Below are 16631 nucleotides of genomic sequence, written 5' to 3'. Positions count from 1 at the left end.
GTAAATATATTTTTTAAATAAATACGATGTGCACCAAGGATTTATGCTATTAATAGATAGTCTAAACGACCAGTAATAAAAGCATGAGTGAGTTTTTCAGCATCCTTCTGAGTTCAACAAGGCCTGGCTTTGGAGATATTTCTAAAATGTAAAACAGGATGTGTTAGAGGAGACACTACTGGTAAATAGAGTAAAACATGTAACTATTACTACTTAAATAGATTGCCCAGTTGATTACTTACATTAATACAAACATTTTTTGTATTACATGTTTTCTGAATCTTTCATGCTCAATCTGACACAAATAGACAAATTGTAGTCAAATAAACACCTAAATGTGTATTTTAGGTGTTTATTACGTTTTCTTTCTTTGTTATAGAAGCAAAAGAGCCGAAACTCTCAAAACTGACAAGTGCATTGAAAAAATCATGTTTTATGCCCAGTTCAAGTATAACTTTACATTATAACATCTTCCAACTCTGTAACTACCACACCACAAGGGGGCAATGCTGTCCTGTGCATGCGTTGATTCAGGAATTGAAAAACTTCACCATGGCATCACACGATTCTCCTACAATCTCTTTCAGTAACTTTGCCAAGACGTGCACGCTGAAATCAAGCGTCGAAATAGTAAAACTAACTAAGGTCATCTTAGTTTATTCTGAGAGCATTCCTCTGTTAGTTCTATATTTGATGTATGTGTGTTTGCGCCTGGCGGGCTCAGATGGCATAAGAGATCACAAGCAGTACAGTGGATTCATAATTGGGGTAAATTTCAGTCTGCTGGCTGCCATGTTTGCTCTCCGGTTTCCACATGCATACTAATGTATGACACATCACACCTCTCTGCCTACTCTTTGCATATTCAGCTTTGAAAGAAACTCCGTTTTTTCAAAAACCGGTGAGTAAACAAACACAGCAACCAAACACACCACTGTGAGTGTGTACCTGTGAGTCTTTCATTGCATATTTTCACAGACGTTCCATCCCTTTCTTGTCCATCTACTGACCATTTACACTGGTATTTCTATCTCTCCCCTACTCCCTCTCTAAACAGGATGTTTGTGTCTCAGCGGCTCTGCCGGCAGCAGACCAGTACAAAGCTGATGACCAGATAGCGCGGCTTTGGAGTGCCCAGTTCTCCCAGCGCTGTGACAGATTAACTGGGATTTAGGGCTTCCATTCGGATTCCCCACTAAACCAACACGGCACAAGAGACAGCAAAACACAGGAGGTCATGCAGCCGACAGCGTGCTTCCCCCTGGGCCGCTGTTGCCTCGACAGTGAAAGCCACCCTCCATCATTGGATTTCACATAGCTTCTTAGCCTCACATCCACGGGATAGTCATTGTCTTGAATGGGACACTATGAAGGAAAAAGGCCAGAGAAAGTGTCCCACTTCTCGTAGTGAGAGCTGATGTGTTGATGCATTGGCAATAACTGTGACACAAGAGGAACCAAGCGCTGTGCTTTATGATCCCTAATAATTCAAGTTACAATGACGGTTACATTCAAAGGTGATATCATGAGACTCAGGAGACTTGGGTTTCCGTGTATTGTGCTGCTGTGCGTGTGAACTCAGCACAGCTAATATCAGACGCCTGACTGGGCCGTGGTTTGTGGAGCACAGGATCTGAATCATGGGTACAAGTTGTTTCACTGCAAAACAATGTCGCAAGTGTGAGGTATCAAAGCACAATTCGGTGCTCTACACAGTCGCAGGAAGAGAAGTTGCATTTAGAAGTAAAGGTGGGACTTTTTTTCCCAGGTCTTGTAGAGAATAATTTGATGAATTCTAATATAAGTAAGTAAAAGTAAAAGCAACAGCAGGAAAAGTTATTAATCTCCTAACAGTGTGTTCTGTTTTGTTCGCTCGTTTTTTCACCATAGAAGAAGAAGAACACGTTTTCATGGACACAGTGGAGGGCATTTCCTGTGAGACGCAATGAGCTCAAATAAAAACACAGGAGTGGAAAGATGTGTGTGGCTCTGCCCTGTCCTGTTTTAGCCTCTCACTCCGCCCTCCAACCCCTGTATCACTCTCTCTCGCTCTCTCTCTCTGACGTTTCTGAACCTCTGGCCAAAACACTCCTTTCATAACATTTACCATTTCTGGCCCCCAGTGCACTTCATAAGTAGTTCAAGAGCAAAGTCGGGTGTTTGAAAGGTGTCACTTTTCAAGTTGCCGATGTGAAAGCATGCCAAGCGAAGGTCTGCCGGATAAAAGGATAGAGATAATTAGGAAGCATCAAACCCTAAAAGTGTTCACCTCCAATCTGACTGACACAACAGATTCACTGTTGGAGGGATTTCCTTCCATGTCGTTTTTTTTTTTCAAATATGCACAAAAACCTGAGTGTGAATTAGGCCAGTAAGTGGTGTCATTAAGTCAGTGACGCCCAGACACATGGGCCTTTCACACCCAAAACTCACCGGGGTGTGTACACACATGTGCCATGGAAAACAGCACACAACCAGTCTACTGTTTAAATCCACGGTTAATCTGCCATCATAACCAGCCCCCTTTTACCTGCACACACTGAGAGGGGAGAGTGGATGTGGACTGTTTGAAATGTTACATCACAACTCAACGGTCACTGGTTTTCGACACACTCTGAATCACACAAATCATATGATCTTAACGTGCTGTACACGTTGCTCATGTGCTTTGCAACTGCCTGAATTCCTAAAGACTCTTGTCTCTTAATTTCATATATTCATGACAATTTCTTCTTGAAGTGCCTCACCATTCTTTAATAATAAATATGAATGTACACAAGCTCATTGTAAGAAAAGCAACCCTCTGTACGCTGTGCCAATTCCTGAGTTATAATTTTTAACACTACTTGTTTGTTAATTTTCCATGAAGTTCCTCCTTCAACCCTCTATGGCTCTACTTGAACAGACATTTTCCTTGGTAGCGAGAATGCCAAGAGAGCGAGTGCCTTCGTGGTGACGGTCTCGCAGAGCCGGCAGTCCACTGAGAGGTCACGTCTTTATCTTTTGGTCTGCATCCATGGAAAACAATCCACCAGGGTGAGAGCGGCAGAGAAAACATTAAGTCTGACAAGCCTGAAACTTTTTGGTGACACACGTTTTGATATATTTTCGTTCACTCCATCCTAATAAAACTTTGTCCTGGTTATGAGATGCAGGACCCGGAGAACGTCACAGTGTAGCAGGGTGAAGTTGAAATATATGTGCCATAGCCAAACACACAGCTAAACGCACCAGATACAATCTCATTTGCCAGATCTTGCATGTCAAAGTACTTCAAAGATAATATCCAGAACTTTCGGCTGTGTGTGAGAAATGTTTCTGTGTCAGAATAGTTTTCAGGCATCGTTTGTGGCTTGTAAAGGCTTGGAGACATATGTTCACTTTCCTGTGTTGGTGGTTTGATTGTGTTGGTTTAGACTCCAGGGAATACAGTCCAGAGGACCACAAGAGCAAGTTTACAGCAGTTGTGTGTGTGCGTGTGTGTGCGTGTGCGTGAGTCTGTGCACATGTCAGATGTATTTAACTCTGCCGGAAAGATGTGAAGATATTGGGCTTGTGGTGGTTCAACCCAAAGGCCAAACTGTTGGAAAGGATGATCTCAGAAAGCAGACACATTTTTGGTGTTTACACAAAGTACTCATAAACCTTAGACAGACCTGGATCTGACACGCCATTGTTGGCTCCACTGTTTGCTGCCCTCTTCGTTTATTTTCACACCACATTCCCTCCATGTAACCCCCGTCCACCTCTTTCAACCCTCTCTCCTGTTCACTTCACACTCAATCAATAAACAGACCATGACCATCACAGTTTCCCTTTCTCATTCCCCGTTGAAGCATGATGCTGTTGGATCCCCTCCGGTAACAGCACACTGACAGGAGCAGGAGGGCAGATGTGGGATGACTGGTTTGGCTGGGTGGTGGAGGAGACTGCAGCAATGCTGCTGGACCGTCAAGTGTTGGACTTATAAACACAGGTGGACCGCAGACCTGCAGGCCAGGGACTCCAGCGTGTGTGTGTGTGTGTGTGTGTGACATCATGGATAAACTGAGACAACATATGCCTCGCAGATGCCCTGTACCTCTGCAAAATAAAGTGAACAGTGGTTGAAAAGAGTTCAGAGGACTGCTGCATGCGCCTTGTGCAGAAGATAATTACATACGAGGAACACTTATTGTCCATAGACTGAAATCATCCCTGAGTGACAAAGAGTATATTTTAAAAGGATTAAAGAAGGACTCAGATCCTTCCCTTAACTCAGGGAAACTCATTTTAGTTCATGGGCCACATACATATACTGGACCAGTAAAACGCTGTCGGTCAAGACAACGTTATCAGCTGTAAACGTTGTATGAGAGAAGTTCAGAGAGGCGGCCATGAGCAAACCAGTGGGGCACGCTCACATGCACGAACCCGCACTAAAAGCACGCTCCACTGGCCCGGCTATGGTAACAAAGCAAGGGGAAGCTTGGATAACAACACACACACACACACACACACACACACACACACACACACACACACACACACACACACACACACACACACACACACACACACACACACACACACACACACACACACACACAAGCAGGGAGAGTGACTTCATTCTCTGCTCAGGTGGCATAGCAAATTATTGTTTGCTTCTATATAAATGCTCTGAATGTCGTATATTGCTCCTTTAATGAACATCCATTTACAAAACAGAGGATGCAAAGACTGAGATGCCTCACTGATCTCTCAGCGACAACTAAAACCAAACTGCTGTTTCCTTGAACCTGCCAACAACTCATTTATCTTCTCTGTTCTCAGTTGTCCTCGCAAGTTCTTGTATTTTTCAAATTGTTTGACTGTGATGGGGGCACCGAATATTACATTCCTTGATCACTGAAGAATGTGTGAACACACCAAGCACACTGGCTTCCCATTTGGGGTGTAGTGTTCAAGACTGGTGTTCCAGACTGATGAGTTATTCTTAAGTTAAGTTAGTGAGGTTTGTGACGTGTTTTCCGTTATGTTACATTGTTCACGTTCTATTAAGTTTATGCAGTTATTTTAAGCTCAATCCCGATGTTTTTCCTAAACCTAGTGGTTTTGTTCCCTAAGCAAGAGTTTATTTTATTCACAATAACCACGTGTTTACTGCAACCGTGCGCTGGGCTACCCAGTGCATTAGAAAGTGACGCTAAGGGGTCTGAAAAAGCGTCAGATTGTGACAAGTTGGAATGAGAATGCGTTGTTAATGTAGCCTTTACGTAGGCACATGGGATCTATAATAGCATATTCAGCATAGGGCCTGCTGCTATTACTAAAGTCCTCCAGTGGGCCGGATTGGACCCCTTGGCGGGCTGGTTCTGGCCATCGGGATGTATATTTAACACTCCTGCCTTATAACACAACATAAAACGTGTTCTGTTACAAGTTAAAATTGTGCATTGAACATCTTAATTAACCATTTCAACCACTTTTGAATCATGTATATACGTATTGTTGGGTATACTTGGTGGAGTGGACCGTCAGCTGTCACAGCGGCCCGGTCTAATGAAATGTGAAGTGTGTGTTTTTAGCCTTTATTTTGTCCAGTGTGTCTGTGGAGCCAGGGAGCTTTAGGATGTCCGCGTCCGATGGCTGGCCTGTCTTATTGTTGTTGCTGGTTCAGCGGTCACCATGGTAGCCTTTACCACCTCTGCAGATCTCTATCGAGCCTTTCCTTTTGTTGAGCATCACCGCGTCACACAGGCCACAGAGCCCACTGTCAGTGAGTGGCTGTTAGCCCAGCTGTGACTGATTGCCATTCACACAGTAATTCATTCACAAACATGGCCTACACCATTCATTTCACGCAGCCACTATGGCAGGGTCACATGCTGGGAAAATACCTCTGAACATCGAATGCACACACGATTATGACAACATTCTCAAAGCGTCTCTTTGCTCAGCGCAGAGTATTAACACGTTTCACTGTGTTTATCTGAAACAGTTACAGAACAAAAAGAGCATTAGGGAATTGTTTGACCTTTTGGGAAATACGCTAATTTGCCTTTTGCAAAGAGTTAGGTGAGCAGGTTGATGGCACTCTCGTGTTTGTACGGTGAAGATGAGGCTACAGCCAGCAGCCAGTTAGTATAGTTTAGGACTGGAGATAGGGGGAACACTAGCTAGCCTAGCTCTGTCCAAAGGTAACAAATCTACCTACCAGCACTTCTAAAGCTAACTAATTACTCAATTAAATCAATTGCTCCCTAAATCATTATAGTTGCAGTTGTGGCCGGGCACAGTAACTTAAGCTGGTGGTAGCTTCATGTTTTCCATGCAGGAGAGTCGTATCAATTAACTCGTATTAACTCGTATTTGTCCTTGAATTATGTACCAATATTTCCTGTAAAAACTCAGTGACTTGTACCAGAGTACCATACAGACACTAAAGGAGGAAAAAATACACGTGCTTGTCTTTTGATTCTAAATCTGTACTGATGGTATTTGGAGACTGAGTCTGGTCACTTCTTTCTCAGGCCCCCGCTGCATTTCTCAAGAGAGCTGAGGGTGTGGGGTTGGGGCAGGGGTAAGGGGGGGGGGGGGTCTGTGGGCTTTGAGAGACTGTTGGTGAGGTGGGTGTTAGGGCTGCTAGATGGTTTAAGTTTAGGGTTCAGTGGAACATGTGGACTGTGTGACCATCATTCCTCGTCTCAAGGGAAATGTCCCTTTGACCCTTTCTTATGAAACAGCAGACAGACAGAGCACGGACAGCCAAGAGAAAAAAAAACTTCCAGAAATAGAATGCATATTTCCTGCATGTTTTCTTCTCCGTGTGGCTGTCAACCCCATAATGTTTGTGTTTCGTGAACAGAAAGTCGTGGTTCTGGTGCAAATGAGAGATGATCACACAAACACAAATGAGTGAATGGGCATAAATATGCATCGTGCCCACAGGGAACTCCTTTTCTGCACTAATTCGTTTGCCTTGCGTTCACCAACGTGCACATGGGAATGTGCACACAGGAATCTTATTCAAAATGTTCCCAGACATCAGAGATGAAAATCGGCATGATTGTTTACATGACTGAGGTCAAAGTTATTTTTAACATATTTTGGCAAAGCAAAGGCTTGAAGTCTATTTCGTGTTTGAGGCCCCCTATTGTCAAGAAAATAAATAACGCCATAAAGATATTGACTTCAAAAGTTCCAGAGTGATTGTGTGAGAACAGACATGGTGACATTTTGAAGATGAAGGCGCCATGATGAAGAATTCAGATATGGAGAGCCATGTTTACAAGCACTTTATGTTGTCTTCACTGTGTTTTACTGCAAGGCCTAAATTGTGGTTTTTGAAAGTCACCAGCCATGCAGCCTTTCAACATAAATACTGAAACGATCCAACACTCCTGTCTCTGATTTCTAATCATTTCCAAATTACGTTGTCAAAGGTTTGTGTGTGTTGAGGCCGAGAAACCAGATAATTCATTCAGGACTGCTCGGCTTTGGTTGAAAGATGCAACTTGCCACACAAATACATTGTACATCTATCTGTCTTACATCCATCCATTTATCCTTCTATCTGTGCACTCTTGATGTTGCTATTTTGAGCTGGATGCAGATAAAAAGGTTATCTAAAAGAACCAGCTAGGCTGTTTCTCAGACAAGCAGTCATCTTGCGCCCTTAAAGACCTCAGACCTCCACTGATAACCCACCAGCAGCACCACCACTCCAGATACACTATCAGCCCGCAGAGCTCTACTCAAGACCTCCAACAGAGACATACTCCATGTTGCATGCAAGAAAATATGTGATGGTCCTCGAGATAGAGATAATGTTGTTTCTTTTGTTGTAATATCCTGCAGAGATTATAGTTGATATATAATTGTATTTATGTAGCACATTTGATTAAAGTGTAATAAAATGTGCTCCACAGCAAATGCATTAGCTCTTCCTGTACAGAACTCCCAGAGGAAAACAATTAACTCTTGTTTTGATAGCTAATCCCTAATTGCAGAATCCAGAACTGTGACAGGGAGTCCAACCTACATTTGTATCCTTTCTATAATGTCATCAATGCAAACAAATGCCACGTTGATACACTATGAATTATCTGTGTACAAAAATAACAACTCTGCCAGAATAACAGGAATATTGGATTCATACTGTAAAAAAAAAAAGTAAAAGTTACGAGGAATTTCTCTCTTGTGAAAAGTGTTTTTAGATATCTGAATGAAATTAGGTGGACAGTTAAAGCATGGACAGATCTGGATCCAGATAGTTATTCCGTAACCGTTATAAAGACCAGTTTCTTCCTACTATACACAACACTCACTTAGTGATGCATCCAACAATAATGATTTTAACTTTAGCTGCTAGCCAGTAATGCTATCTTCTACATGATCCAGCAGGATTAATCTAGTGTCGTATGCATTTAATGTATGCTGGTTTAAGGTGCTCATCGTGGAATTCAAAGCATATCTATTGTCTCCACATCGCTCTTAACAGAGCAACAGCTAAGCTGGCGGCTAGAAGCTAACGGTGCTAACAGCATGAAGTGCAAACAATGGCAACAGTGCTGACAGAGTAAACAGTGTTTACCTGCGGGGGGGTGACTACACCGTTGGCTGAGACGGTGTCAGCGGTAACCGGCAGTGCAGAGCCACAGCCATTAGCTAGTCAGTAGGACACAACAAAGAGACTCATGTGCACCAAAAATGTTGCGCGGCCGGCCGGTTTATGTAAACAAAGCACAGAGAATCTGGGATTACAACACACAAAGAGCAAGAGCAACTTCATTCTCTGCTCCGGACACCAACTCCACTACATCTTTACATTACCAATAGTTGTTTGCTGCGATAATGCTTTGAATCCAGTAAATAGAACCTTTACCAAGTTGAAATAGATAATTACAGATAAATCATCATTTATCCATTCAAATGACGCTTCTCTATGTTTCTGTCTCATGTATGCAAGATCCAACTACATTCAGTGTTGTTGATGCGTTTGTTCGTTTGCCCTTTTCTGTACCACCAGGCACACCACTATCAGTTTGGGTCTCTCTAAAACGACAACCTCTCTGGCACATCAAATATTTATACTCCTTGACACGTTCCAGGGCCATTGAATCGAATCGTTGAGAGAAACCTGCTCCTATTGCATGGTGTTCGCCAGCATCGAGACTTAGACAGTGATGGAGTGTAGCAGTTGTTGTTCAATTGTCAGGTTCATAAACTAGTCTCTTATCCCTCCTCAATAAATAAAACACTGTTTGGTCTGAACCTCCACATACTGTATATCTACTGTACCGTAAATCTATACCTATGTCATATTGAAATGCTGCTGGAGCTCATAGAGCTGAGCAAACATTCTCTATAATTCTTGAGGAAACTTTTTCAGTGGGTGTGGGTAAACTGCAGGAGTAGAGGGCAGTGGGGTGACGGCCCGAGAGGCCTTGCTTTTCCACCGCTGCAGCTTCTCCTTCGTTCCCACACACTTTACATTCCCGAACATCTAACTCACCACCCGAGCCTACGTCAGTTTGCCCTGACTCACAATGCTGCTGCACACATACAGCACACACACAAACACACAGCAGCCTCACACAGAAAGATGCAGAAACAACAAACTTTTAGAGGACTTGGCAACAAGGCCATTTTTTTTTTTCATGATCTGGTGACCTGTAGCAACATTTCCTTTTTCTACCACAGCACCAAACATCCAGGAAGTCTGCATCCAGCTTGCAACAACACAGAGCCAAGGGGTATTTTCATATGGTTATAAATGGGTTGTCAGAGCGCCTGTGCATCTCTTGCTGCTCAGGGTAAAGTCAACAGCTCTGGGGGTCATTCATTAATCTGCAATGCCTGGGCTGACATGTGCAAGAGGGCCAGACTGCCTGTAACCTCTCACAATCAGTGATACCGGTGAGAGAGAGAGAGAGAGAGAGAGAGAGAGAGAGAGAGAGAGAGAGAGAGTGAGAGAGAGAGAGAGAGAGAGAGAGGAAAACACTGTCAGCCGCTGCTCCTTAGACTCCTGCTCTTTCTTGTCTCTTTCCATCTCGCCTTCTTTTTATCAACATTTGTTATGCTGTCGGTCACTGTTAGCCTGCACCGTCATCCATCACAGTCTCAATTTCTGGCCTGTTCTATGCTATTTCAGCCCATTGGATCCAGCAAAAACAAAGAGCACGAAAACAAAAAACAGAAGAGATGGACAGTTTGAAAAACAAAGCAAACATCAGCAAAGATAAAAGAAGAAAAAAGAAAACACAATAGCCCCGTCATAGCCACAATTTGCTATCAGATATGGATGGTCACCTTGCCTTGGCATCACCTTGTTATTGAGCACCGCTGGGTTAAAACAATACAAACATCCAATATCTGCAGACAACTATCCTGCTCTCTTCTATAAAATATTAGCATATGCATGGGAGTCTTTTATGTCCTCGAACAGTTATCAACTATAGGTATAGTTTTGACCTTGGACACACAGGTTGTCAAAACAATCCCACCATGAGGTCCACTAGCTACTCTCAAGATTTAATCATCACAACATCTTTTTCACCATATGCTATATATGTCAAATCAAAGTAACTTAAGCTGCCAAATAGATGCATTCCAGCATTAGTTAGTTAGAATTCAAAATACCTAAATCGAAGCATGTAGGGACAAAAAAAAAAAGAACACTATGCACCCACAACTGACCCTCTTCATTGGAGCCTCATTTCTCTCCTCCGCCACTCTTTTTCCTGTTCTCTAGAAACTTTCCCTCAGCTGCTTTTGCTCTGCTCTTGGTCAGATGTCCTGTGACCCCTCTTCCATCGTCTGTCTCTCTTTTCTCAATCTCACAGCCTGAATGTGAAATCATGGTGCCAAAAGCCAGTGACCGTCATGTGGGAAGACTGTAAAAATGCTTGGCATAAACAATGAGAAGAAACAGCCCCAACCCCTCTGTTTCCACCCATTGCAACATTCAGTGTTTGTGGGAATGTGCGTTCTGATTTTTAAACACGTTACAGATCCAGCTCAGAGAGGGGGGCGTTGGTGCTGGTTCTGGAGTAGCAGAGGTGAAGAAGAGGAGGGAGCGGGCCAGACATGGTCCTCAGCATGTTTCACTCCATCCACATCCAGCTGTGGTCCCGGCATTGTGTTCTCACCCGTCAGTTGGTTCCTCAAGTCACACAGCACCAGGAAGTTGCCGTAGGAAAAGCCTTATTTTACCCACAGGGATACGGCATTTCAATTAAAAAAGGAGCAATATGCGACATTCACAGCCTTATTAAGCAGCATACGACTATTTTCTATGTACAAGGTATAAGAGAGTAACGCCGGAGCAGTGTGTGTTGTTATCCGAGCTTCGCCTTGTTTTGTTGACAAAGCGGGGACGGCCACGCGTCCTTTCAGTGCAGGTTTGTGCGTGTGAGCGCGTCCCACTAATTTAGCTGATGGCCACAGCTCTGCACAGTTCCCCCGCGGGTACACACTGTTAGCTCTTTCGGCACATTTGACGTAGTTTACTGGTAGCGCTGTTAGCACCTCTAGCTACGGGCCGCCAGCTCAGCCGTCGCCATGTTGAGAGCCATGGAGAGGCAATCGAATCCCGTAGGCACAGCTACGGGAGCAATTTTGGGGGTTAACTGTCTCGCTCAAGGACACATCGACATGCGACTAGCGGAGCCGGGGATCGAACCGCTGACCCTCTGATGCTCTCCACTTAGCCACAGTTGCTTTTGCAGATGAAACCATATGCAGTACCTCGTAGCTACATTCATCCTACCCAGACTCTTGTCTTCTTCTTCTTAGCGACATATTTCCTCTGAATAACACTAAGAAAGTGCATAAAAGGAGAAGTAAGTGTGACTCCTTCCTTCCCATCCGTTATTGGCTCCAATGGGAGAGGTCTGACCTATCTCACACTCCGAAGTAGCAAACGGATCCAGTCATCTTTTATTTGAACATGAAAAACAATGAGTCATCAAATCGCAACTATATAAAACCGGTTGCAACTTCTTGGCCTGTCAGTGGAGAGGGTGCATTCCCAGAAAGGCAAAAAAAAACACACAAGTCAGTTCTTTTTTATGAAACTGTGGCCAACGTTTAGATAACGATGACAGAATCTGTATTCAGCTTTCTGGTCCAAAGAAAATGAACTGAAGGGGGACATGGTTGGTTGAGAATCCATCATTATCATCAACCCTGAAAATATGCAACCAAAGCAGAACAGTAGATGTAAAAGGCCATCTACCCATTATAGGATGACACAACTTCATTTAGCACATAAGGCCTTGAGGCAAAACATTGTCACATGTGTTGGTACATGTAAGTGCAGCAATTTTATGACACAGACACTTTAAGTGTTCTTGTCTGAAACAGTGGCTGTTCTCAGACAAAAACAAAACTCTTTAAACTATACAGAAAAAATAGCCTAAAACCAAATCAATCAAACCTACTCTGACTGCTTTGAACACAAAGCGACCCATCTGCACAACATTTTAGCGTCTGGCACAACGACACGCGTGGCTCTGACCTCTCTCCTGACCGAATGGAGAGGTAAGATCCCGCCCCACCGCGCTGGGAGGGGGTGAGGAGAGCGAGACAGTCCAAACTGGAGGGAGTCACAGTGTGAGAGGAGGACGCCACAATGATGAAGTTCAGGACGCAGCACAAAGTGGATTTTTGGAGGCGAATACTTCCGTGATTGGAAACTTTCATAAAGGGCGAGGAAGGAAAAAACGTGGACTTTTGACTTTACGCCGTAGATCATCCATTTTTGACAAACGCATATTTTGACACGAGCGCATCGTTACGCAGGAGAGAGAAGCAGGTCTTACAAATAACTTCAAATCTCACCAAAGACCACCGGGATGTTTAGATGAGAGCATTAACTCCAACAGGTAGGATACGTTACTGTAGATGAAGAATAATAGACTGTACTGTGGCAGACTTTATTTTGCTGAGTAGTCAGGTAGTTTCCAAGTGATCACTCCTTTGAACTTTGAGTAACTTTTCCAAAACAGGAAAGTTGATCAGACCTCCATGAGTAAACATATTTTTTCAACTGAAACAGTGTAAAAGCGTCGCCAACCATTTTACTTTGATAATGAGAATAGCGTTTGTTTTAATTTTTTTAGTGTTATTAATTTGGGCTACACACGATTTTACACGGATTAATTTTCGAGAACCCCGTTCACCCAACTTCATAATTACATGTACCCTATAATTTAAGGATTATTTTGGAACCTTTTACATCAACGTTTATTTACAAGTCACAGTACTCTCACTAGAAATGATAACATGTATGACACGTATTTTCTGAACAGCAGTAACCGCCACAGCTGTTTGTTCACTATCAAGTTGTAATGTCCTAAAAAACAGCTGCTACTTCTTCTTGTATTTTTTATTTGATACATTTCTTCATAAATCTGATTTATATTGTTTAATATGTCATTTGCTATCTTGGCCAGGACAGCATCTCAGTAATGAACTTCCCTGATGAGATACATTATTATGAATTAGGTAGGCCTAATATTTAACTTATTTGCTATTTTTTATGTTCTACATAACAATTCATTTCATACTCTAGGAGTCCTCCTACATTTTTTTTTCTGACAGACATTATCCAAAATGATGTTGACTGTAACTTTTCTGACTGTAAAGTGTTGAATATAACTTTTAAAAATCAATCTGATCTCTGAACAGGTCCTTCACAGGATCCAAGATGCCAGTTGTGACTCTGCCTGATTGAACAGCCTCGCCTCACTCCGCTGTGTCCAGTGCTGTGGCGCCCTCTGCTGTGTGTGACCGAGGAAGGCCGGGAAGGACAGGCAGGATGGGGAACCGGCTGGAGGAGGGGATGAACGCCGTCATCGTCAGCCACTACAACCACTCAGGAAAGTGGGACAAGCCTCGCAGCAGCGGGGCCTGTAAGATGGCCCTGCTGCTCTTCATCTGCGTGCTGATCGTTCTGGAGAACGTCACGGTCCTGCTCACTCTCTGGAGGAACAAGCGCTTCCACAGCCGCATGTACTTCCTCATTGGGAACCTGGCGCTGTCAGACCTGCTGGCCGGCGTGGCCTACGTGGTCAACATCTTCACCTCAGGAAGCAACACCTACTTCCTGACGCCGCTGCAGTGGCTGGCCAGAGAAGGGAGCATGTTTGTGGCCCTCAGCGCATCCACGTTCAGCCTCCTGGCAATTGGGATCGAGAGGCACATGACTATGGTGCGCCTGCGTCCGTGCGAGACAGCAGGTCGGGGGAGACTTCTTGGACTGCTGGTAGCTTGCTGGCTCGTGTCAGTGCTGCTCAGTGCCCTGCCCAGCCTGGGCTGGAACTGCCTGAACAACATGGCCTCCTGCTCCACAGTGCTGCCGCTCTATGCTAAGAGTTATGTGGCCTTCTGCATCAGTGTGTTCAGCGCCCTGTTGGTGGCCATCATCATCCTCTACATCAGGATTTACCGCCTGGTGACCTCTAGCGGCCGCAGGGTGAGCAGCCGGCCTTCAGAGCGCTCGCTGGCCCTGCTGCGGACAGTGGTCATTGTTCTTGGGGTGTTTGTCATGTGCTGGACCCCCCTCTTCCTCCTGCTGCTGCTGGATGTTGGTTGCAGCCCAGATAAGTGCCCTGTGCTCTACCAGGTGGACTGGTTTATAGCCCTGGCTGTGCTCAACTCTGCCCTCAACCCTCTGATATACACTCTGTCCAGCAGGGAGATGAGGGCCGCTTTCTTCAGGCAGCTGTGCTGCTGTCAGACCAGCATGGAGCACACTGGGACTCCCATGGGGGGTAACCCCAACCTGGGCACGGTCATCCCCACAGTGGAGAACAGCAAGACCAGCGCAGGAGGGGGCAGCGGGGCTGGCAAGTCCACGCTGAATAGAGGGAAGGTTCCCACACCTATCAACGCTGACAACAAGCATGGAGATCCCTCAGCCACTGCTGTGCCCCATCCCTCCGGGCCTGCAGACCTGCTCTCAGCTGTGCTGGTGAAGGCGGGGGCGCTGCCAACCCTCAGCAAGTTCTGAGTGGAAGCACCTTAATGAGGCTTTGCAGTCACACAGAAGAAGACACTGAAAGAACTGAAATAGTCCTGCTATCAGCCACTTTTTGTTTATGCACTATGGCCAGTGTAGCAATGGATGGTATTCAGTTGGAACGATATTGATGCAGATGAGAGTACAATCAAAATCACTTAAAGCCACTATTTACAACAACTCAACAATATTATTCACAACACCAGAGTTACTGATATGTTGTGTTTGTCTTACACTATGATTAACGTTATGAAATACAATAGGACAATTTCATAGACATGGATTAAACCAAGCCCCAAATTTAATATATTGTCTTAGTTCATGTCTGAAACGAGACTTGTTAATGCTTCAAAAAACAAATGTGTATAATTAACACTATTAGTGTTGTGTCTGTCGATGCGTTTATTTTATTGTGTCATTACAAACAATGAAGATGAAATTGGGGCACTTTTTTTTGCGTGTGCTATATGCAAGTACTCTTAAAGCACCTGCATTTTCCATCACAACTTGATTTGGTAAAGTATTTATTTTCTGTGAAAACATTTGCCATCTTGATACTATTGGTATTCCTGTTTAAAATAGTTTGTGTGCATAGAAAACACCACGGTACGAGGACTTAGTTATTGATCTTTGTTATGATTTGAGTTGCACTGGGAGAGAGAACAAGACCAATAGTTTTATCAGACTAGCGGCCTCATTAGGCTGTGATACTCATTACACACACACACCACAAATCAAAAGTGGTGGATGAATGAAAAATGACAGCAACATTGCTATTATTAGATTCTTACCACTAGTGGACGAGAGCGTAAAGATTGTCCTCGCGGTGGTGCTACAGGAGAAACTCTAATCAGTAGGGTTCGATATCTGTACGGTGGCCATTTTTTGGACAATTCAGGCTCAGTTCTACATTAGCAGGACTGACTCGTATTTAATCTAAGCTCTACTGTGTCAGCATCAACTGGACATTTTTGCTTCTGATCAGCTCATCTAGAAACCACTCACACACGTCAACGAACCACTAGTGAATAAGAGTGTTGGATGTGAATTATTTAATGGGCGGTAGACTGTAAATGACATTTCTGTCTAGGGTGGTGTAGTGCCTGATACCATTATATAGCAAATTAAATAAAATCCTATTGCCTTTTATGAGATTTTCACACGTGTCGTGTTTTGATATTGAATCATTGACTTGCCTGCTTCCAACCCCCTTCCTCTCAGCCAGTCTCTGTGTTGGTCCTCTGCAAACATTGTTGAGGTCTACATGAAAAACCAGACATTTTGTCTGCACGTTTTTGCACCATATGAACCGTAGATCCGTCTGTAGTCACATCAAAGCTTAATAAGTCATACATATATAAATACTCAAATGCTCCGATTTGTCAGTTTATCATGTGTTATTCAGACAGAAGAAGAGAACTGTCATGAGGTTTAACCTGGCTGCACTCATTAAACACCCTAATGGAAAGCTGATTGATGCTCTCTCAATCCAATTCATAAGTAGACCTGGGTCAGCCACGGATGAATAATGCAGAGAAACTCTTGATCTTTATTTCAACCAAGGGTTTCCAGCTCCACGAGGTCAGATAGCTATTAGTCATGAAAGATACTGCAGGAATCTGAC

General features: G+C 43.9%; 1 protein-coding gene across 1 annotated transcript; it reads left to right on the top strand.

Annotated features, from left to right (window-relative positions):
• The first annotated feature begins 12662 nt into the window (after positions 1-12662).
• On the top strand, positions 12663-16126 carry s1pr3a (sphingosine-1-phosphate receptor 3a). The gene is made up of 2 exons (XM_079158325.1): positions 12663-12869; positions 13675-16126. The coding sequence occupies exon 2, from the start codon at positions 13805-13807 to the stop codon at positions 14996-14998; it is 1194 nt and encodes a 397-aa protein (XP_079014451.1). The 5' UTR covers positions 12663-12869; positions 13675-13804; the 3' UTR covers positions 14999-16126.
• Positions 16127-16631: the final 505 nt, after the last annotated feature.

Source organism: Pholis gunnellus (genome assembly GCF_910591455.1).
Source record: "Pholis gunnellus genome assembly, chromosome: 4".
NCBI lineage: Eukaryota > Metazoa > Chordata > Actinopteri > Perciformes > Pholidae > Pholis > Pholis gunnellus.
Note: the sequence above shows the minus strand (reverse complement) of the source record. Positions and strands in the feature narration are given on the sequence as shown.

Excerpts from the sequence above, each read along its gene's own strand:
- s1pr3a (XM_079158325.1), top strand. The coding sequence starts at position 13,805 with ATGGGGAACCGGCTGGAGGAGGGGATGAACGCCGTCATCGTCAGCCAC.